At 50.0% G+C, this 23,429-nt stretch overlaps 1 protein-coding gene across 4 annotated transcripts in view; it reads left to right on the top strand.

Moving 5' to 3' along the window:
* BICDL1 (BICD family like cargo adaptor 1) overlaps positions 1-20,319 on the top strand; it is a 95,243-nt gene extending 74,924 nt beyond the window's left edge. Inside the window, exons 5-10 of one of the 4 annotated variants that reach the window (XM_061170145.1) lie at positions 3,036-3,215; positions 3,800-4,018; positions 5,153-5,296; positions 10,665-10,795; positions 16,904-17,024; positions 20,111-20,319. In XM_061170145.1, coding sequence (XP_061026128.1) covers positions 3,036-3,215; positions 3,800-4,018; positions 5,153-5,296; positions 10,665-10,795; positions 16,904-17,024; positions 20,111-20,299 — 984 coding nt within the window. In that variant the 3' untranslated portion in view covers positions 20,300-20,319. Of the gene's footprint in view, positions 1-3,035; positions 3,216-3,799; positions 4,019-5,152; positions 5,297-10,664; positions 10,796-16,903; positions 17,025-19,958 lie in introns of all 4 variants that reach the window. The other 3 variants (XM_061170146.1, XM_061170147.1, XM_061170148.1) reach the window with 3 other exon arrangements.
* The last annotated feature ends 3,110 nt before the right edge of the window (positions 20,320-23,429 follow it).

The following is a 23,429-nucleotide window of genomic DNA, read 5'->3' as shown; positions in this document are numbered from 1 at the left end:
TTAGGGAAATCACTTAACATCACACCATCTCAGTTCCAGCAACGTAAAATGGGGAGAGTGCCCCCACTTCTGCCAACTTTAAGGGCATGAGTATTGTAAGCTTGAACTTAGTATATTCTCCAATCACAAGACGTTTGGTGTCTTCCTTGTTCATACATATAAATACATTTGGTTTCATCTTTGTTTTATAAAGGGTGATATTTCTTATGTTAGAGGGTTCTTATATTTAATAGACTCTTCCTTGCTTTGGTTTGGTTTTTCTGAGTTTGTCTATGGATCAGTTATTGACCAGAGAGGGCAGACCTGTCCTGGTCTTTGTTCTTTTGCTGTTATAATTAATTAAGCACCTTTGAGTGTGCATGAGTAATTGAACTAATGTTGTCCAGTGACTAAGAACTTGTACTTGTCTGTGCTGAACTTCTCCTGCTGAGATGTATGTGGAGTTGTCTAGAAAATAATTGCAAAGCATTTTGTCAATTTAGTAAATGCCGTTTGTAATTGTGCCAAATGCTTCCTAGGCATATCTTTAAAAAAAAACAAAACCTAATTTCTTCTTTCTGAGTTTCCTCAAAACCAAGGCTGGAGGAGTTCCCACTGGACCAGCAGGTATTGCTGATCCACTGGAACCATGCAGAGCAGGCTTGCCAATTCCTTTTTCATTCTCCGAGCAGCCAGGCTCCAAACTCTTCCTAGTTAAGGCACATCCAGACCACTGGTGCCATTAGCAAATGTTCTCTGATACTGGACCAGCGGAAGGGAGGCTCCCAGGGCACCAAAAGGATTGGCTGCAGGCTCTGCAAGGCAGCTTGCCCCATTCATGAGAACAACAGAGCTCTGAGTTGCCCACTGCCCCTTGGTCTCTGCATCTCTGCAGGAGCCATAAGCCCACCTGGATGACAGTCTGGAAAAGATATACAGTGTTCAGTCTTTTTAATGAACGGGGATGACCCAGAAATGCTGTTTTATAAAAGGATAAAATAATTAAATTTAAATCCCCAGAAGTTCTTCTCCCATCCTCACCCCCAGAAATATATTTTAAAAGGAGGGTGGGCAGTCCACAAATACAAGAGTAGGAAACATTGCTCCCGTGCACGTGTAGTATATGGACATGTGCATAGCAGTTAGCAAACAGATTGATTCTGCAATGAGGGTCTGTTGTGCTAAAAGTAAGTGTAGTGATGGAGTATATTAGTAAGAATGTGGCATTTAGCAGCCACAGTAGAGTCTCCCCTTACATTCAGCAGTAACAACCTCACCAGGTAGCAGTGCCCTGTTTGGACTCCACAGGGAAGGAGCCACAGAGAATGTAGAGAAGGGTGAAGTAGTGGCAACGAAAGAGAAGGAAGGAGCCCTGGCCCGTAGGTCATGATGCCTGCATTGCTGTCCCCTCTCTACCACTGGTGTCGCTCTCCTCCTCTGAGCTTCTCGTGCTATGTAAGGCCCTTCCCAGGCCTAGGGCCTTATCTGTAAACCATGAGGTATGACACAAAGTAGGGAGAGACTGCTTTTCCCATGGGTTTGGGAACTCTTGGTATTACTGCCCAGATGTTATTCCAGATCCCACCCCTAGCTCCTTTCCAAATAACCCTTTTCCTCTTAATTTTTTCATTAAAGTACAACATGCATATAGTAAAGCATACAGATCATAAGTGGATAGCCCGTTGAAGTTTTATATATACCTGTGTAAACACCACCCACGTCAAGACATAGCCCATTATCAGCACGCACAAGTCTTCCTCCTGCCCCCTCCCAGTCAATATGCTGCCACTTCCTCAAAAGCAAACTTCTATTCTGACTTTCATCTCTTTAATCTCAATGAAGTTTTGGAACTTTTTATAAATAGAATCATACATTATATATTGTTTTGTGTCTGGTTTTTGCTGAACATCATGTCTAAGAAATTCATCCATGTTGTGGCATAGAGTAGCAGTATGTTCTTTTTTTCACTGCTGTGTAGTGTTCCAGCATGTGAATATATCCATTCTATCTTTATTGGTGTTTAGATTGTTTCCCATCTGTGGCTTTTATGAATAATGCTGCTGTGAACATCCTGTTTGTCTTTCATCTACATTTTCAGTCATTTATTACTGGGTCTGCACCTAAGAGTGGAACAGCTGGATCATAGGAAGAACAGCTGGATCATAGAATAGTAGGACAGATCTGTATTTCACTCATTAGAAACTGCCAAACAGTTTTCCACAGTGGTGGTTCATCTTCCATTTCCACCAGAAATGAGAGTCCCAGTTATTTTACATCCTCATCAGAACTTGATGTTATTATTCTGTTACTATTATTTATTTTGGCCATTCTGGTGAGAGTCTAATGGTGCCTTACTTTGTATGCCTGTATGTTTGCGTGTTTAACATTTTATTCTGGAGAATTTCAGATGAACTCAAAAACAGAATAATACAATGACATCCCATGTAACCCATTGTCCAGCTCTACAAACCGTCCAGTCCTGGCCAGTCCCGCCCTATCTTCATTACATCCATTTGCTCCCCTCTCATATTATTTTGAAGTAAATCCCAGAATTTTTATAATTTCATCTGTAAATAAAGAATACCTCTAAATAAGAACATAAAAAAATATAACCACAGGACTAGTACACCTAGAAACTTCAGCAATATTTCCTTTAATATCATCAAATATCTAGTCAATGTTCAAATTTTCAATTGTCTTATAAATGTCATTGTTTTTCACATTTTTCATTTGAATCAAGATACAAATTAAAATATGCCTACATGTGGCAGTTGGCTGATATGTTTCTTAAGTCTCTTTTAATCTATAGGTTCCCCCTTTATCTTTCTTTTTTTTCTTGAAATTTATCTGTTGAAGAAACTGAGCTATTTGTCCTATAGAATTTCCCAAATCTGGATTTTGCTGACTGCATCCCCTTAACGTAGTCTAGCCAGTTCTTCCCTCCTCTGTATTTTTCTGTAAACTGGTAGCGGGATCTAAAAGCATGATTGGGTTCAGGGTCAGTTTTTCTGTTTGGGTTCAGCCCGCCTCACCACCGTTTGCTGTCTCTCTGAAAGCTGCATCAGAGCCAGCTGGAGCTCCAGGAGGTACGGCTCTCCTACCGACAGCTGCAGGTGAAGGTGGAGGAGCTCACCGAGGAGAGGAGTCTGCAGAGCTCTGCAGCCACCAGCACGTCCCTCCTGTCTGAAATAGAGCAGAGCATGGAGGCCGAGGAGCTGGAGCAGGAGAGAGAGCAGGTGCTGGCATCGCCACCGCTGTGGCACGTGAGGTTGCCCAGGGATCCTGGGGCAGACCCTGGCCTTCGAGAGCCCGTCGGCCATCCCTGTCACCCCGTGCCTGCTGTTTACCTTCAGCCTGGCAGGGGCCCGTGGTCTGCACTTGTGCGAGCCCCTAGGCCTGCTGGCTGGAGCTGTCACGAAGCAGTGCCTCTTAGGAAATGCTAGTTGACTAATATCAGCCTCATACCTCTTGTACTGACAGGGTTTTAGAACATTTGTGATCCATCCAATTAGCTTCTTTTCATGCTACTCATAACCACTCATTCCCCCAATCATGCGCTGACTTCCACCAAAGTAACTGACTATATAAAGATGTGCTTTATGTGCAAATGGGAGGGGCTTGAGGACAGGGAAAATAAGAATTGGGACTCTCTATAGGTGTACTGGGCCCAGAATAAGTATCAGTATTTCTTGGGACAGGTGATTAAAAAAAAAAAAAAACTTTCCCTATAACTAGTATCTTGGATTCATACACTAGAAAAAGATGGCTGGTGGCAGTCTTCTCTAGAATCCATAATCAGGAATAATTCTTTGTGGGGCAGCTGAGACTGCAGCTCTGGGAAGCCTACTGCCAGGTTCGCTATCTCTGCTCACACCTTCGAGGAAATGACAGCGCTGACTCGGCCGTCTCCACGGACTCCTCAATGGATGAGTCTTCAGAAACGTCGTCTGCCAAGGATGTACCAGCAGGCAGCTTGCGCACTGCTCTCAGCGAGCTCAAGAGACTGATACAGAGCATTGTGGATGGCATGGAGCCCACGGTAAGAGGCCAAGCTGAGAGCTCCTTGCTCCACAGAACCTGGCCGGTGGGAGGTTGAAACCAAATGCAGAGGGTGAGGTTAACCCTAGAACTGGAACCTTATAACGTCTGCAAGAATTTCTTCTGAGCCCTCGTCTGAGAGCACTGAACCACCGGGGAGCAGGCAGAGGGCCCGATGCCGGGGATGGAAGACTCCAGAGTCCCTTCCTGCAGGCACAGGATGCAAAGGAGGCCTCCCTCCATGTGGTTATGTGCAGGCCACGGGGGCCTCGAGAGTGCGAGGGCTTTCCTGGGAGGCTTTGACTGTAGAAATTTGCATCCCGGTAAAAACTGCAAGTTACTTTTCTGTAGCCCCTCGGTCCTGGTGGTGGAGTTAGCTGTGAACAGGCAAACTTAAAAGATCTGAAGCTTCTCTGCTCGAAGGCTAGAAGTGAGCACAGAAAGTTGGGACGATCAACAAGGGCCTTTTAGAATTCCAGACGTGGCTCCTCTTGTGGAGGAGAGGAACATTCCCACAGGCTTCCCAGGCACACGGGTATTTCTTCCAGCTTCATGTCAGATTTCTGCCAGACTTACTCTCCATTCACCACCCCAGCTCTCGGGTGGTTGTTTTTCTTCAGGTTTCCTCATCCTACAGAATGGTTGCATCTCTCTACCCGTATGAGGTGAAGTAAGGTGAAAGGGTGGTTGTCCTTACCTGAACATGCTGTGTTGATTTGTGGAACGTACTGTAGTGTGGAGGCCGGGTCAGTGTGGGAAAGGGAGCTGTCAGAGTGAGGTGTGCTGTTGGCTCCACACAATTTCCCTTCCCCGAAACCTGAAACAAAATAAATGTCTAGTTATTGTTTGCACTTTGAAATTGAGCAAGAGAATCTCTCTCCTCTAACCCTCTATTTCTTCCCTCTTCTGCCTCTCTTTTTTTCCTCTCTCCCCCTCTCCTCCTCTCCTCCTCTCCTCCTCATCCCCCCTACTATCTTGTGCTTCCCCAAACCGAGCCATCTCTCTGCTCCCCTCCCCATTGCTCCCCTTTCCTCTTTTATCTCTCCCTTCTGCATCTCTCCCACTAACCATCTCTCCACTCTCCTCCACTCTCACCACCTCTCTGGTTGGCCGGCTCTCTCTCTTTTGCTATCAGAGCTCCCGGAGAATTGATGATGACTCCTTAGAAGAACAGATAAGGCAGACCAGTGAGGATTCGAGAGCCCTAAGGGAACTCATGGAGGGAGAGAGGGGTAAACTGAGGCAAGGCCTAGAAGAGCTGCAGCGGCTCCACAGTCAGGTGAGCACCCCCATCCTCAGCCCAGCGCAGGATGTGCATGTGTCCCCAGCTCCCTCAGGACCCCTGTGAGTTTCCCTCTCCCACGTCTCTTTGAGAAGCAGTTCTCCTCTGACAGATCCTCAGGGGCGGTGACCTAAAGTTGAGGTGAACTGGGTGTCTTCAAGAAAAGAAGCCTGGGACTTCCCTGGTGGTCCAGTGGTTAAGACTCCGCACTCCCACTGCAGGGGGCCTGGGTTCGATCCCTGGTCAGCGAACTAAGATCCTACATCCTGCGTGGCCACGAAGAAGACAGTCCTCTGGTTTAGGCCAAAGTGAAATTGTCAGGGATAAGAATAGCTTGACCCTCCATTTCCTCCAGCGACACACTGCCCTCTACAGAGCCCAGATAATTGGGTGGATTCTGACAGTTTAAAGTGCCATAGCTCCCAGGATGCTTATGGATGGTTTTCCAGCAGCTTCTGAGCAGGGAAGTTTGTAAACCGAGGAACAATTGATCTTTGCAGGCCTGTTCTCCCTTTGTAAGTGCCGTCACCTCTGCCAGCCTGTTTTTCAGCTTTAGAGGCACTTACTGCTGCTCTCAGTGTTCCTCTCCTGTTTGATCATGATCTCATCTCTTAAGAACACTGGAGAAGGACATCTATATTCTGATCTGAAAAGTTTTAAAGGGCTTAGGAGCAGCCCCACCCAAAAAGGAGCTTCTAAAATCTATCCTAGGAGATAAATAAACGCTCTTCCCTTTGACTGGGGTCACGTGTGGAGGTTCTGTCCCACTTGTGGGGGACACCAGACAGGTACCACTTTAAACCCTGCCCCCTTCTTTCGTTGTCCAAAGCTAGTCATCCCTTCCTGCTACAGGAAGAGGTTGCTGAGAGATGGAATTTAAGCCTGGCTTTCACTTCAGTCAGTATTTCTTAAATTTAAAGGAACTTACAGAAATAAACTCCTGCCTTTTTTGGGTTGTACCCATTAGACTTTCTAGTATTATTCCCTTGGAAGATATTGCACCCCCAGCCATTACTGTTCTCTTCTTCTTGTGAGTGACCAGATAAGGAGGACAGGAAGATGCTCCTGAAAGCTGTGTTTTGTTCCTGGCCAACCCCTGGGAAGTAGGGTTGGGCAGCCAAAGACATTCTTTTGCCTAAAACCTAAGACCCTCAGGTGGTCTTTCCTTTTGCTGGGGGGGCAGCGGGGGGGGGGGGGAGTGTCAGACCTTCCAAACTCGAAGAATAAAATGCAAGAGAAAGCAGATATGAAAGTTCTTTGGATTAATAAAAGTCGCTTTGTTGCTTCTCTGAATTAGAAAACTAGAAACCCGAGAGGGCATTGTTTGGTTCAGAAACATTAGCAAGGTGGAGGTTGCTGAGAGTCTGCTATGGAACTATTTAGGAGGCCATCTCTACCAGGGAATTTTCCTTAAAAGTTCAACTGATAACTGGTTTAGGTCAATTCCTGTGGATTCCCTTTCAAAAAAACCTCATCAAGCAGATGGTTACGCTTGGTCCCAAATAAGATATAGAATTGGGCCTCTGCCAGGGGTCATCTCTTCCTTAGTCAAAGCTGCAAACCTCTCAGCCAAGCTGTCCCTTGGGAGTAACATTGACCTCCCAGGGCAGTGGATGGGATGCGGGTTGAGTTGCCGGGACAGTGGAAATGGCAGCCATCATGGCGGGCAGAGGTGCCTAGTGCAGTTAGCTCAGCGCATGCCTGTGCTGCCCTAGACCCCGAGAGGCGCAGGGTGGATGTGATAAGGCCCCTGCACTCCAGGGCCTCTCGCTATCATGAGGGGAGTCAGGCCAATTTTGTACCCTTTGGGGAGCAGGGCCCAGACAAGGTGGCGTGTGACCGAGGTTCCAACAAACAGATCCTAGACCAAGGTCTGACCTCGCCCATGATCCAGCCTCCACTCCCACTGCTTTCTTGCTGCTTTCTTTTCTCTTCTGGAAACTAGGCCAGAGGTAAAAGGTATGGGGGCCTGGAAGGTGAAGTGCCTGCAGTACCGCACCCCCTCAGAGGCCTACCCAAATTTTAAAATAAAAGAGAGCCCAGGTTTAATTTAATTGATAATTACTTGTTTGAGGCAGAAACCCATAGCCAGACCTGAAGACTTGCCCCCTGCCCTCGTGATGGCCATGGAGAGCTCCCTGCCCACCCACTCAGCCTTTTCTCCCCCATCCCTGCAGCTCTCCAGTGAGCGCTGACCGTGGGGTCTGGAGCTGCTGCCGGGAGCCAGGGAGGACCTGCAGAGCAATATGAAAAGTAGTTATTCTTGGCTCCTCAGCCAATTCCCAGGCCAATAAACCAGGTCGTGGGAGGCACAGTAAGAAACACAGTCCCCAACCCGGTCATTTGGCTCCTTTGTGCTTGACTGAAGCACATGCCAGTTACTGCAGGAACATGAAAACTCTGGGGAGTGTGTGCTGGGAGCAGTTGAGGCCCTTACTAATGAGATCTCGGTGACCCCTCCTCTAAAATCTCAGCAGGTTCTCTCTCCTCCATCCTCCTAGCCACTGTCCCATTTCAGACCTTCATTCTTTCACACCCTGCCTTTGATCCTCAATTCCCAGCTGATTGCCTTCCCCCAGCGCAGTCACCCTCCATATGATATGGATCCATCTTTCTGAAGCACAACTTGAACATGGGACACCGCTTGCACGTTCTAGATTGACTTCCCATCGTCGAGTAATGGGAAGCCTCCAGCCCTCTTGGCACCACGGTGTGGCTGCATCCAGCCATCCAGCCTCCATTCCTGTTGTTTCCATCTCACCTCCTTAGCTTTAGCAGAATTGAATGTAGGCTACAGACGGGCGTGGCACAGGCTGCCCTTGTGTTCCCACATCTGGGTCTTTTCTCTGCCTGGAAGACTCACCCTCCCAGTCCAGCCTTAGACCCCACGCAAGAACAAGCTCAAGGTCTGACGTACTTTTGTCTTCTCCTAAAGCCTCTAGTGCAGCACCTTTCTTAGAGCAGGCATGCAAATGATTGTCAGCCCTGGATATATGACTTCAGGATGTTTCCTTTGATGCTATTCAATCTCGAGGACACCCACCTTAATGGGGAAAAGTGGATTTAGGGGTGGCTGTAACGTAAGTCAGCAGATAAACAAGCCCAGTGGGTCCTCATGACAGCTGTCAGCTGGAAGGTCTGTATGGGGGGAGGAGGGGGAGGCACTTACACCCTGAGCGGGGCCCTGATATTATTTATTTTGTTTGATCCTCACAACAACTTGATGGTGGGGAATAGTTCTTTTTATTCCTGCTTTTTATGGAACTTATGTGCAGCTCAGAGAGGATAAGTCCTTTGCCACTCCTAAGCTGGCAGTCTCTACCTTGATCAGGTTTTCCAGGCCAAAGCAAAAAGTTCTTGTGGAGTTTTGTCTGGAGCATATTAAATGTTGGCATTTCCTGCCTAGCATGTAGTTCTGTCACTCACTCAGCTGGCAGAACACCTGGCTGGCCCACAGCTGGCCTGAGGCCACGTCAGGGCTCATTTGGTCTGAGGAGGGCTGGCTGTTTCTGCCAGGAGCTTTCTGGGTCTTGAGTTCTGGCCTACCAGGCTGCGGAACCTGCTAAGAATAGGGTGAGGCTGGGCTTCTCACCTGTTGCCTCATCTGCCTCAAGGCTCATTGCACCTGCATGCCCTGGCCTGTGCAGTTGCCCAGCCCGTTCTTCCCTAAGGCTTCTCACCCTGCTCACTGGAGCTGTTCCTACCATGAAAGCACAGAGCACCAGGTCCTGACATTCCCTACCACGCACCTGAGAGTACAAAATCCATTGCCCATAGCGACAACAAATTGTCCCGTATCCCTCTTCATTACTGGGTGTCCTGTGATTTGCTCCTCACTGGCTGCTACCCCAGGAGCTGGCAACTGTGTTGCCTTAGCTTGGGGGGTCCAAAGTACCTCCAGGGAAACTTGCTCTTCAGCCTTAGTCCTGGGGCCTTTGCTCAGCTTCATTGTCTAAAGATGATTATACCTGGGCCTTGAAGAGCAGAGGAGTGTACAGAAGGTGATGTCTGTCCCCTTGTGGGAGGGACAGACCTGTCTGGATGGATCTTCCCTTGGAAATATGTAAAAGTATGTGTAATATTTAATAAGAGGGCAGGGTCAGGCATCCTGACTCTAGTCTGATCCTATCAACTGAGAAGAAGGGCTCCCCGCCTTCCATTCATTCAACAAATATTTATTGAAAGCTCTACCAGGCAGGGTTTCTGGTTGCAGACAACTGAAACTCGCTCTGCTTAACTTAAGCAGAAAGAGAATATGTAGGAATTAAATCTGAAATCTTACAGAATCAACAGGAAGGCTGAAGAACTGAGCTCCAAAACAGGAAGCCATGGGGAGTGGGGCAACAAATCCATTTGTTGTCCATGTACTAATTTCCCACTGGCCAATGGCTTTGCTGTACCCTCAAGAGCTGCAGCCCCAGGTGGGGGGCCCAGGTACCTAGGAAAGGATGTCTCTTCTTTTGGCTTCCTTAGTGGGAGGGCATGCTCTCTGTCTCCTACCAAGGTCCATGCAGCCAGGAATGCCCCAGATAGGAAGGGATTTTGGATGCTGACTAGCCCCAAAATGACAGCTGTCTACTGCACAAGCATTTGGGATTAAGCATTGTATGCACTCAGGCTCTGAAACACACAGATAGATAGGACACACTTCTCGCCATGGCAGAGCTCAAGGTATTCAAGGGGTTACTCTGTACAGTGGGTGGGTCACTGAGGGAGCCCCTAGGAGGGGCACCTCACCACCAAAGGTTGACTGCCAGTGAATGGGCTCTGGTGCCATTCACTGAGGCATGGACGACAGAAAAGGTAACAGGCTTGAAGTGAAAGGTGATGACATCATTTTTCTGTCTAAATTCCATGTAGCTTTGACCTGGGGAGCTGAAGGAAGAAGATGGAAGAGCCAGGCTGCGTCAAGTGCTGTCACAGAAATGGGAGCCAGGTTCCAGGCTTTGGGACCAGCCAGGGCCCTGTGAAACACAGGGCAGTGTTCCATGTTGAGTGGAAGATGGCTAGAAACAAAACTTGAGTCCCTACCCCCCAAAATGTGTTTCAGTGCCCTGATGCGTGTGTGGCCTTCACTCATTAGGTCCCTGAGAGTGCCTTGAAATGAAGGAGGTGCTGTGTTATGTACAACGGGGATCTGGCCCCAGGGCTGCAGTCCAGGGCTGAGCTCTTCCCTGGCCACTGAGCTCCAGCCTAGCATGAGGCCTCCTCTCTCCTGGAGCAGAGGGCAGCAGGAAGTCACCAACCTGCCCTGCACATAGGCCCTGGGCCTGCCTGGGCCTTGTTCTTTCCTCCCTCTTGGAGGGAAACATCCCAGGCCAGCAGCAGTGGTATCGTCACGTTTATCCCCTTCATCTCCCGTTAGGTGACACTGCTGAGTGTGGAGATGACTGCGTTGAAGGAGGAGAGAGACCGACTCAGAATGACATCTGAGGACAAGGAACCAAAGGAGCAGCTTCAGAAGGCCATCAGGGACCGGGATGAGGCCATTGCAAAGTGAGTGGGCACCACTTGTTTAACTGAAAGTAACATGAGTATGTGCTCAATTTTAAAAGTTAAATCATACAGAAGAATACAAAACTGAAAGTGAGAGTTTGCCCGCTACCCGCCCTCACTCCCAATCCCATTCTTCTTCACAGACAGACACTACTGTTAAAAGTGAGGTATGCGTTTTTTGCAGCTTTTTTCCGTATGCATATACGGGTGTACAATATAGTTTTTGCAGATTTCTTTAAAAACATCAGTGAGATGATGCTCCACATGTCTTGTTTTTTTGTTTCCACTTATATCTTAGCTTTCCAATATCATTATATATATCTACCTCAACTTTTTAATTTTTAGGTTAGTTTTTTGGTTGTTTTTGTTTGTTTTATTTATCATTATAGACATTTTCAAGCATACACAGAAGTGAAAAACATAAGATGAATTCTGACCTACGTACCTCTGAGTTTCAACACTAACCAGCATATGGCCAGTGTTGTTTCATCTATAGCCACCCACTTCTTCCACCTCCCCTCTGGACCACGTTAAGGCAGATCACAAGACATCGTATCATCTCATCCATAAACACTTTCACATAAATCTCTATCAGAAAAAGACTCTTTGTAAAACACACACCAGAATTATCACACGTAAAAAAAGCTTAAAACTATTTCTTAATATCATCTAGTATCCAGTGTTCAAATTTCCCCAGTTGTCCCATAAATGTCTTTTTAAGAAAATATTTATTTATTTGGCTGTGCCGGGTCTTAGTTGTGGCACTAGGGATCTTCGTTGCCATGTGTGGGATCTTCAGTTGCGGCATGTGGGATCTTTAGTTGTGGCATGTGGGATCTTTAGTTGCAGCATGTAGGATCTAGTTCCCTGACCAGGGATCGACTCCAGGCCCCCTGCATTGGGAGCATGGAGTCTTACTTAGCCACTGGACCACCAGGGAAGTCCCATAAATGTCTTCTTATAATTGATAAGTATCAGACTCCAAAGTCCACATACTCTGTTTACTTGTTATGTCCCAAAAGTCTGTAACACTTCCCTTTCCATTTTTTTTTTCCAATTTGCATTTATTGAAGAAACTGGATCTTTTATCTCATAGTTTTTCTGCATTCTAAGTTCGATTGCATCCCCAGAGTGTCATTTAACATTTTTCTCTGTCCTTTATATTTGTAGTAAACTGGGTCATTTTTTTTTTTTAACATTGTAATTTCACTGTTTCTTTTTGTTTTTATTTATTTTTGGCTGTGGTGGGTCTTTGTTGCTGCACGTGGGCTTTCTCTAGTTGCGGCGAGTGGGGGCTGCTCTTTGTTGCAGTGCACGGGCTTCTCATTGCAGTGGCTTCTCTTGTTGCAGAGCACGGGCTCTAGGCGCGTGGGCTTCAGTAGTTGTGGCACGCGGGCTCTGTAGTTGTGGCTCTCGAGCTCTAGAGCGCAGACTCAGTAGTTGTAGCGCACGGGCTTAGTTGCTCCACGGCATGTGGGACCTTCCCAGACCGGGGCTCGAACCCATGTCCCCTGTATTGGCAGGCGGATTCTTAACCACTGCACCACCAGGGAAGTCCCTGGGTCATTTTTAAATAATGTTTTGGGCTTTCTCTGGCAGAGAAGAAATGCATAAATGCATTCTTTTACATTCAAAATATGTGGCGGTACATAGGCAAAAAACATTTACATATTCCCCATTCCCCTGAAAATTATTTATCACACACTCAATCTGCCGTATACGCTGAGTGTGAGGAGATAAAAGGTACTAAAAATGCGCCTGCTTTGGGGGCTTTACGATACATTAATAACAACATTTGTGCATCACTTTACTACTTACAAAACACTTCATCCTTTCATCATCCCAGCCACAGCAAGAAGTAAAACTTTTTAATCCCAGTTTTACAGATGAGGAAATTTCCCCGGGATCACAGCCAGCGCTGATCACTGGCCTCCACCTCAGGTCTCTGACTCCTGTTCCACATCCTTTCTCCTTACCTCAAGGCTGCTTGTCAGGAAGCTAAAATGAGGTTATTTAAAACAATTTGTAGGGGCTTCCCTGGTGGCGCAGTGGTTGAGAATCTGCCTGCCAATGCAGGGGACATGGGTTCGAGCCCTGGTCTGGGAAGATCCCACATACCGAGGAGCAACTAGGCCCGTGAGCCACAATTACTGAGCCTGCGCGTCTGGAGCCTGTGCTCCGCAACAAGAGAGGCCGCGATAGAGGCCCGCACACCGCGATGAAGAGTGGCCCCCACTTGCCGCAACTAGAGAAAGCCCTCACACAGAAACAAAGACCCAACACAGCCATAAATAAATAAATAAATAAAGAGGATGCATTTCAAATTGTCTTTAAAAAAAAAATAAACAATTTGTAAATAGATACTATTTGCCTTTTTAAAAAGTAATATGACACATTTTAATTTCTGACTTTAAAATTCACACCTTCCCACTTCTCACTTCCATATACAATTGTCCCCTCCCCTCCCTTCTGTTCTCTTTAATCATTTCCATCATCTCCGTTTCATAGTTTTACCTTTGGGTCCCCTTGTCTATCTGGTCAGAATCTCATATCAGGTTGTCTTTCAATTTCCAGTTCATTTTGGAATTATCCTTAGTGAGGCTCACAAACCTGTGTTATCTTTGCCATTCCTGGTGGATTTAGTTACTGAATACTTGAATAGCAGTGTGGTATTTTGGAGTGAGACGGTACTTTTATGAATAACAAAGGGTGAGATTGTGCCAAACAATTAGGGAATAAAATGGTAAAATTAGGGTACTAATTGTAGAAGCCCAATAGGAATAAAAAGCAGAATAAGCTAGAAGTAGAGTCTAGTTGGTCACCTTCTCTCAGCTAGACAAGCGGAGGAGAGCTGACCATCAAGCTCTGACCATACTCTGTCATCAGCATGGGAGGTGGGAGATACAGCCAGAGAAAGTGCCAGGGTGCAGGAGAGCAGAAAGAACAGTTGTCCAGTCCCCTCCCTTAAAATAAGTGCACCTAGCTCTGACACCTGGGTGACAGGAAATCACCAAATCTCCATGAAACCTTGAAATGCATGTCCTTTTCTGCTGCCAAAGGAGGCCCCCAGTTAACCTCCAGGGGTCTGACTGAGCAGATTTGCACACTCTCCTCCCTGAGTAGGGAGAATTCTGGACCTGTTCTTCCTGGACCCTGTAAAACAGGGCTGGTCCTTAGGGAGGGTGTTAGATCACTCCAGGATAGTTCTTTTTCTGTCCCTTAGAAATGAAATTCTGGGTATACAAAAATTCAGACAAGAGACCTAAGGAATCATTCAATGTGGGGGAATCACACATTTGTATAGGACCATAAGAATTTTACAAGATCCTTTCATATACATCATCTCTGATCCTGGCTGCGCTTTAGTATCATCTGGGGAAGTCTCCCCCTGCCAGAGCCCTCTCCGGAGCAATTCAATCTGAATCTCTGAGTTTGGGGCAACTTCTTAAAAGCTTCCCCTTACGCCCACCCCATTATTCTAATGTGCAGACAGGGGTGAGAACCCCCCAAGGAAAATAACTTCCCTCTCTTCACTGGACAGCAACAACCTTAAGGTGTTCCTTATCCTGTACAATAGGTGAGTTTCAGAAAAGTTAAGTAACAGTTTTATCTCCTTGCAGGTGAAAGGTCCTCAGTGAAAAAAATCCGGGGCTAGCAGTCTGCCGTACAAAAACAAAAAGGAGTCAGTTGCTAGTGGTTTCATTTAAATAAGGAATTCTTCTAGCCCTTTGAAATATTCTTTTTTAAAACTGATTAGGGACTTCCCTGGTGGTCCAGTGGGTAGGACTGCGTGCTCCCAATGCAGGGGGCCCGGGTTGGATCCCTGGTCGTGGGAACTAGATCCTGCATGCATGCATGCTGCAACTAAGAGCCTGCATGAGGCAACTGGGACCCGGTGCAGCCAAAATAAATAAGGTATTTAAAAGAAAAAAAAGACACATTAAAAAAAAAAAAAGTAGGAAATGCCTCTGAAATAAAATTATTTTTTTGAAAAACTGATGAATGTATTGATCAGGGACTTCTGCAGCATTGCTTTCCTTGCCTGGGGTTTCCCATGAACGAGAAGCACCAAGATTCCCTAGTGAGCAAACGTTCCGGAGGGTGCAGTCCAAGGCTGTGACACCTAGGTCCGCAAGGTGGGCCCAGCTCAGGGGGCTTTCAGGAAGGAAGGGGACCCCTCGATGCCTGGCGGGCCGCAGCTGCTGCTGGACCTCTGCCCCTCCGCCGGCAGCATTACTCAGCACATTCTGGGGTCTTCAGGCTGTTCGTGGCGACACCTGCCGGGAGACGCCTGTAAGCTCAAGAGGCTGCCCTGCCGCGGGGCGCTAGGGGTTTGCGTTGATGTTCCAGGACCGGGGGGTTGGCCAGCCGGGCGACCATGACAACCCGCGCCTTGCAAGGATTTCCGCAGTTTGCGGCCAGCCAATGGCAGTGGGCGTGACGGGAGCAGCGTGCGGCATTTGAGATGCCGGAGCTGATTGGACAGGCTCAGCTCCTGTCCCCGCAGCTGCAGTGCGGGTGGGCGGACCTGGTGTGAGCGGTCTGGAGCGGCTTCTCTAGGAAGGGTGGGCGGGGAGCCGTTCTGGGACTTTGGAGTGTTGGGGGAGGTGACCGATTGCTCGGTGGACTTGAGGCCAGAGAGGAAGTGCTGGTCGCGCGGTGGCCCGAGCGGGTTACCCCAACTGCTCTGCCTTCCGGCCGCGCTTAGCTTTGATGTGAGCTGGGCAGCTTCTGCGGTGGGTCCTCTCACGGCCATGCACATTGGTCGCTGGCCCTGTGCGACGAGGAGTTTTGTTAGTTTTGCCCTTTTGAATGTGAAGGGTAACGGTTAATGGGCTTCCCTGGTGGCACAGTGGTTAAGAATCCACCTGCCAATGCAGGGGACACGGGTTCGAGCCCTGGTCTGGGAAGATCCCACATCGCGGAGCAACTAAGCCCGTGTGCCACAGCTACTGAGCCTGCGCTCTAGAGCCCACGAGCCACAACTACTGAGCCAGTTCACCTAGAGCCGGTGCTCTGCAACAAGAGAAGCCACCGCAATGCGAAGCCCGCGCTCCACAACGAAGAGTAGCCCCCACTCGCCGCAACTAGAGAAAGCCCGCGCACAGCAGCAAAGACCCAACGCAGCCAAATAAATAAATAAATTTATTTTTTTTTAAAAAAGGTAACGGTTGATGAAGATAAGGGCTAAATAATGCTCATTTTGGCAGCTGGGCAACCAGTGCCACCTAGCAGAAGCTGCCCAGCTAGTCTCTTGCATTTTTTATTCCCATTCCCTGGCTCCCCAAAAATTGTCCTTTGCGTTGAACAACCATGATTTAGGAATGTTGGGGAAGGTGAACAAAATAATATGTAAAACATCAAAATGTGAAAATACAAAATGCGAAAGTGTGGGAGTAATTACCCATCAATGATCCTCATCCAGAGATAACCAAGTAGACATTTTTGTGTATGACCTTCGAATACGCACAATTTTTCTTTTACAAAGCTTGTATCATGTGACCTTGTTTCTTGTTTTTTTTCTCCGCTCAGCATACATCAGGAGTATTGCCCCACTGTCAGTAAATATTCAATGTTGTGGTTGTTACTGGTGATTGTATTCCATCATATAATTTACCCTAATTGTTGGCTACAACGATTAGCTAAGCTGTGACGATCACCACTGTGTGGCTGCCTTTGCACACACCCTTAAAGGGGGATTGCTAGTGAAAAGGAGAGCACTAGGAGGTTAAGTCCAACTTCCAAGGGGACTGGCCTTTTGGGGGAAAACTTAGCAGTTCCTTAGTGCTGTGAGGCCTTTGATCTCTGGGTTCCAGTCCTGATTTAAGTATCATTCTTTTTTAATCACTTCTTGTTTGAGATGGGATAACAAATTATTCCTTCACCTACAGGTTGGTTATGAAAATTGAGAAAATGTATATGAGAGCATATTGCAAAACTTTCCAACCCTCCACAAGTAACATCATAGTTACTGTTACAGTTACTGTTTGTTGTGAGTTTGGGGTCAGAGGCTGTTTCCTCATCCTGAGGACTCCAGGTGCCCCAGGCAAAGAACCTGATGCCTCTGGCACAAGGTGTCCACGCTCACCCTGGCTTGTCTGTTTTCAGGAAGAACGCTGTGGAGCTGGAACTCGCCAAGTGCAAGATGGACATGATGTCTCTGAACAGCCAGCTACTGGATGCCATTCAGCAGAAACTGAACCTCTCGCAGCAGCTTGAGGCTTGGCAGGTAAGGGAGAGTCTCTGAACCCAGGGTGAGTGTAAGAATGAGAGCTTGTTACTGGAGGGTCCCATGCGTGTGGGGTGAGCAGTAATCCCAGTCTTCACCTGCTGAAATTCAGGACTCGCGGTCCCCCAGTCCCTGGGGAAGAATGCCTAAAGGAAGATGCTCTCGAGAGCAAGGAACCCCAGGCTGTGCCGACCTCTAGGCTTGGAGCAGGGGCCTCCTTCAGCTAGTCGTCCTGGCTTTGTTTAAATTAGCCAGAAAGAAACGGCCGTTAACGTGGAAGGCCCAGGAAGCCCTATATGACTGACTGAAAATTCACAACTGGATGTTTGTAGTTCAGCCATCCTTGGGTTGCCAGCAGCTGATGCTCTTCCCTTTCTCAAAGGCCAGCTTCCTTTTTTCCAAAGAGCACTGTCCTGGCACAGGTCTGGGGAAAATGAGTCAGTGTGTCCATCTCTAGGACCACAGTTGTCAGAGTCCAGTCAGCCTACCCTGTCCCAGGCCCAGTGCGGCTGCCCACTGGGCCAGGGCCATACTTACTTTTTGTTAATGAGGTTAGGGTAGTACAATTTCAGGATGTGGGTGTAACCATTCTTGTTTCTCCCCAAGAAATCCTAACCAGATAGATGAAAAGTCCCCTGCGGCTTTCCCAGGCAAGCCCCACATGGAGGGCAGGTTAGAAGTGACTGTTCCTCCACGGCCCTGCCGGGCTGGCCGCAGGAGCACCGGCTTCCCCCCTAGAGAGCTGCTCCCTGGCTCCCTGCCTCCTGCCCCAAAGCCAGCTGCTGTTTCCTGGCTCACCGCCCCTGTTCTTCTCTCTTTTCTCTCGGCTACAGTTTGCTTCCTCAGGGCTTTTTACTATCTGGCTCCTTTGGTTTCTGATCTAGTGGCCTTTCTCAGTTCCCGTATCAACAGCTTTAGTTGTACACCCCTCCTGCCTTTGAGGTGAGATTGAGCCCTCATCCCCCCACCCTCTTCCCTGCCACCATCGCAGTCCTGCCCCTGCCGCCTCCCTTGTGGTCCACCGTGTTGTGTGTCGGTGCCGGCGTCATCTCCGTACAGCGTGCCATGCCATCGATCGAGCCCCGGCCTCCCTCCTCCTTCCACTGTCACATCTGGTGAGCGCGGCAGCTGGTGGCCCAGTACTGACAGGCTGACCCGTCTGACCCTGGTTTCTTGGTTCCACCTCCTCATAAATGGGTTGTTTTATAGAAGTAACGGCCGGCGTGGAATTATGAGCAGCTCATGCATGTGTACGAAGTTTTGAATTGATATATTTCACGGAATTATCTTGATAAGTCTTAAAGTATAAAAAAACTGCAGTTTGCAATGTACCAGAAAAAACACTGGCAGCTTTGAAAGGGTTTCTTTCTGAAGGACCCCATGACATTCCTAAGGTTGCACTTAACAACATAGATTTTTATGGAGCACTTCCCAAGTACAGGGCACTGTGCTGAGGATTTGACACGGGGACCTTCAAAGTAGGGACTATATCTTATTTTTGTGAGGAGGAGAGGTGTAGGTAGGAAGTTGAATATGAAGAAGGGAGGGGAGGAAGGCAGGAGAGCAGGACGTGAGCAAGGGGTCCACACCCGCCGCCACCTGGTGACATGGTCAGGAAAGTCCCTTTGTTTCACACTGAAACTTGCAAAGACATTTGAGTGACTGGTGAGAGCTTAGGTGGGTGTGTAGGAGTGGACAAGCTGGTCAAGCTGCGAGAGGGGCCCAGCCAGCCCACTTCCTGTGCCCAGCAAGTGAGCAGCTGCTCTGGGCCGCTGAGGTCATCTGCCCCGACCTCAGGAAACGCCCAGCCCGACAGCAGGCCTCACAGTCCTGTGCACGAACAGACACGAGCAGCTGATTCACTCCAGCATTCGGCCCAAGGCTCTGTCTTTTCACCAGGACATCCCAGAGCCCATCGGGTTTAGGGTGAAGGAATCAGGCAGATGCTTGTGTTTCCGGCTGATGTTACTAGACAGGGCTGCTTTTGATTCTAAACCAATAGTTTTCATAGTGTGTTAGTGGCGGAACGCCTTTATCAAATGGAATCTTGCACAGACTCAGAATCTAGCAAGTAGAATGGAGAGTGGAGCTGCTCAGTCCGTTAGCCACTCCATGGCATAAAAGCTGATATTCTGTAAAGCGAAGTCAAGGAGAAGGGGGAATTTTCTATGCAACTTTAACACACCGGAGGGGAAAGGTGCTACCCCATTGAGGAAGCCAAGGAAGTGGGCGTTAAGTTGGAGCAAGACAAGCCCCGAAGATGGTGGTGCCACCTGGCCTCTGCCAGTGGGGGCCGAGCGCGTGGTTGGTGGTCAGCGACGATGGCACCAGGGAGCCTGTGACCTCGCACGTGGGCCTGCCAGGGGTGCATGGGCATCAGCAGTTCAGGCTGGTAGTAATTTGAAAGGGATGAAGGGGCAGGAAAAGCCCCCTGAGGCCAGGATGTTAGGCTGGAGAGCTGGCAAGCTGAGGCCACCCCAGGGCTTGGTGGGGGGTGGGTACCAAGTGAGAGGTGCCCACCCAGACCCAAGGGGTCACAGGAAGCAGGACAGAGAGGGCCGGTCACAGGCAAGGCTGAGCACTGGTGTGGGCTGGCAGGCCTGGGTGGAGAGGCAGACAGGCAAGTATCAGCTGCAGCCATCCTCTGGGCCCATAGAGACACACCTGGTCGGCGGGGTCAGCCGAGGGAGTAATACTAGTGAGAAGCCAGCCCAAGCCCTGAGGAGACTGGAGGTGCCGCGTGGCTACTGTTGTGTCCCTGCACTGCGTCCACACTTGCTGCTTTCTTGGTTGCATCGGGGCAGCCGTGGCTGCAGCCGCTCACTCATCTCATCCGTCATCCTCACCTCTCGTGCTTCCTACGTTTGCCACCTCCCCGCCCACCCTCAGCGCCGGGTCAGAGCTGCTCAGCCCCCTCCGCTCTGCCCTCTGCAGGATGACATGCACAGGGTCATTGACCGACAGCTGATGGACACGCACCTGAAGGAACAGAGCCGGCCTGCTGCTGCCCTCTCCAGGGCCCACGGCTCGGGGCGTGGCGATGAGCCCAGCACCGCTGAAGGCAAACGGCTCTTCTCATTCTTCAGGAAAATTTAAACTGGGAGGAGTCAGGCCAGCAAGGATGGGCGCACTGGAGGCGACTGAAAAGGGGGCACGGGCCGGGGCCCAGCGCACCATGTGTGCACGCCAGACCCCACCCCCCGGCCAGGCTCAGCGGCCGCACTGCCCACCCGCACAGGAGCCAAGTCGTCCAGGAGGGCCCGCTCGACCTCTGAAGGCTGCTCTCAACAGAGGGACAGGCAGGAGCCTTGTCCCCACTGCCTGGCCACACCCAGCCTGGGCTTCCCTGGGATCCGCTGCTGTTGAGCGGGGCTCAGGCTGCCTCCAGAGTGGCCCCTTGGTTGGGCTCTGCTGCTCAGACCTGATGGATCACAGCCCACCCCGCCTACCCCTCAATGACTCCCATGCCCAACCCCAAGCACCGTTGCCCTTCTGCTTTGGAATACGGGGAACGGAAGAAATGGAGGCCCTTTTTGCATGCCTCAGGAGGCCCTGGCTGCCCCCAGCTGGTCTGAGCCACGGGGGCCTAGTCCTGCAGGGCACCAGGCCCCAGCCTGAACCCCACCCTCCAGCAACCCCTGGCCCAGGGAGGAGGCGGCCCCTCACCCACGTGCATGCACCGCTGCTGGAGTACCTACAGGCCAGGAGCCCCAGCCTGCGGGGCCTGACGGCCGGGGCTGTTCTCGCACTCGGCCACAGCGGGCCCTGCCGGGGCTTGGCTGAGGCCCCCCCGAGCCTAAAAGGAAGAAGGGCAGTGCCCCAGCCCCCACCACTGCTGCCCTCCCTCCCCCACCCCCTCCAGTGCAGGCCTTCCTCCTCAACGGGGCCCTCTGCAGGCTTAGCCCTCAGCCCTCTCCCCTTCCTGGCACCAGGGCTGAGAGGGGTCTGCTCCTCCCACAGGCCCCTGGCACCCCTTACATATACAAGTTCTTGGCTCGGCCAAGCAAGTCCAGGCCACAGAATGGCTCCGGAGGGGTCTGTGGTCAGCCACTCCACCTCAAGGGCAGTGTTGGCACCATGGGGTGGACACCTCCAGATGCTGCCCACCAGGCCCACAGAAGGACCAACCCGGCGACCCAACTCCTGATCCTTCCTCAGCGACCACTTCACCTTCTCTGCTGAGGCCCCGACTCAGAGGCGCCCGGACTGAGCCAGCCCACAAGCCGCTTTACAAAGGATCGTCTCCCTCCCTCACACGGGAAAAGCACAGCAGGGATGAGTGGAAAGAATGTACCTATAGATATGTACATAGCACAGTGCTGTAATTTTGTATGTAGCAATCATGTAAATACATGTATGGATTTTATAATATACATATTATATATGAATCTATAAAGGCATATTTTTAGAAAAACAGCGCACCACTGCTTCTTTTGAAAATAGTCTAAGAATAAAATGAATTTCTACAGAGCTTCCCGCCTCAGTCACTGGGTACCCAGAGTGGGTGTTTGGGCAGAATGCAGCTTTATGTTTTCGAACCGCTGGCTGGCTGGCTGTGAAAAGGCAGTGATAGTGAGTCACCCATGCACCTGGGAGGTCACCTCATGCGTTGGTGCAAAATCAGTGGATTCAGCCAGGAAAAGGCACCTCCCCTGGAGAGTGGAGGCAGCCCATCAGTGACGGCTGTTTTGTGAGCAGTGACCCAAGGCACCGTGTCTATGCCCACCCTGGCCCCGGGCTCCCTGCCGGCGCCGCAGCTGCCCAGCTACAGGCAGGCCCTGCCAGCACCGCTTACCAAGCCGTGAGCAGGTCCAACAGCTTGGCAGAAACTCTGAGGCAGAAAGAAATCACTGTAGGCAAAGCTTCCGCTGCATCCTTCTGGGCACACGGAGAATAAACATGGCATTTCCCCTGGCTTCTTACCACGTGTGCTGCCAGCCAGAGGGGAAGCTCAACCCGGACCCACCTTTCGTGGAGAAAACAAACTTGGCTTCTGAAAGCATCCCTGAGCCTTGATGGGCACCTGTGCAGGACTCAGACCAGAACAAACAAGAGCTGAACACAATGGGTGGGAAGCAGCCAGCCCACCCAGAGCACAGCTGGAGGAGAGGAAACAGACCCTGGAAGAAAATCTGGCAGCTTGAACCTTTATTTTTAGTATTTTTTTAAAAAGCATAATTAGAAACTTTCAATACAGAAATAATCCTAGCAAACCATTTAAAAGTTTTGTTGTTCAACAGGAATTTCACATCAGGTCCACCAGGACGCCGGTCCAGCCCTGAATTCCCCCTCCCCCACCCCCCATTCATGCGTGTGACATTCAGCGGGACAGGCACGCTGTCATCACCAAATCACCCCACCACCTGGGTCTGGATGTCCAGTTGCCAGAAGCCACGGTGGCTTCTAGCCTGGGCTGGAAACTTCCAGGACCCCCTCCTCTTACTGCTTGAATTTGCAAGCACTGCCACACCAGTGTCACCTCAGAGCCGAGCTGTGGCCCACCCAGGAGGCCTGAGCTCTCCACACCCTCCACGGGACCTGTGGTCGCCAGGACGGTCCTGAGGATGGAGACCACGCTGTGGCTCCCAGCACCCCAACCAGACAGGGCTACCTGCTGTCACCCCACAGCACCGCCTTACCAGGCCCAGCGCTCCCACCTCATCCTGTGGCTCCAAAGTGAAGGCCTGTCACGCAGAACTATGGGCTTTTGGCAGTTTGGGGAAGTGGAGAAGAAGAAGAAACCCCCAGTTTTTATTGATTGAAACCCCATCAACAGTGACATGGAAAATCTGCAGTGAGATCTGTGATGTGATTGTCCAATCAGGGCTTGGCCTGGAAATCACCTAGGAAAGGAAATCTAGTAAAACACATCATGGTGTTGAAATAAATTATTCCCAGGTTACGTGATCCTTTTAGGGGAAAGGTGAATGAAGCGTCTCAAGGGGGTGGGGGTGACAGTCATCAAGTGCAGACGACCCTGGTTCCTCCTCCAGGGCACCACGGTGGGTCAGAGCCGGCTCCCAGCCCCAGCGGCCATTCCTTCCCACTCACTAAGAAATCCTCATGCTACCTTTGTACTAAAACAGTCCTGTCAGTGATCCAAGGCTGCCTGCGTGCAGCTCAGAGACATTGTCCCCACAGCCCAGCGGCCCCTGGCACCCACTCCCCACACTCAAAGGTGCCTGGGGCTGCATCGGAGACCCAGGACTCAGCGGGAGGCCCTGGACCGACAGAGACCCGGGTGGGAGGCCTCTCCTTTCCCACCAACAAACCACCGGGAAGGCAGAGCCGCTCGGCCAAGAGCCCAGCTCCACGACGGCAGGAAGCCATTCACTTTTTCTGAAAACACTGGACCCAAAGTGGGGCGGCCACAACTTTTGCTGCTGTGCCAACCAAACCTCAGTA

Source organism: Eubalaena glacialis, chromosome 15, assembly GCF_028564815.1.
Source record: "Eubalaena glacialis isolate mEubGla1 chromosome 15, mEubGla1.1.hap2.+ XY, whole genome shotgun sequence".
In the NCBI taxonomy this organism is placed as follows: Eukaryota; Metazoa; Chordata; class Mammalia; order Artiodactyla; family Balaenidae; genus Eubalaena; species Eubalaena glacialis.
The sequence above is the reverse complement of the archived record's forward strand: the minus strand, read 5'-3'. Positions and strand labels throughout refer to the sequence as shown.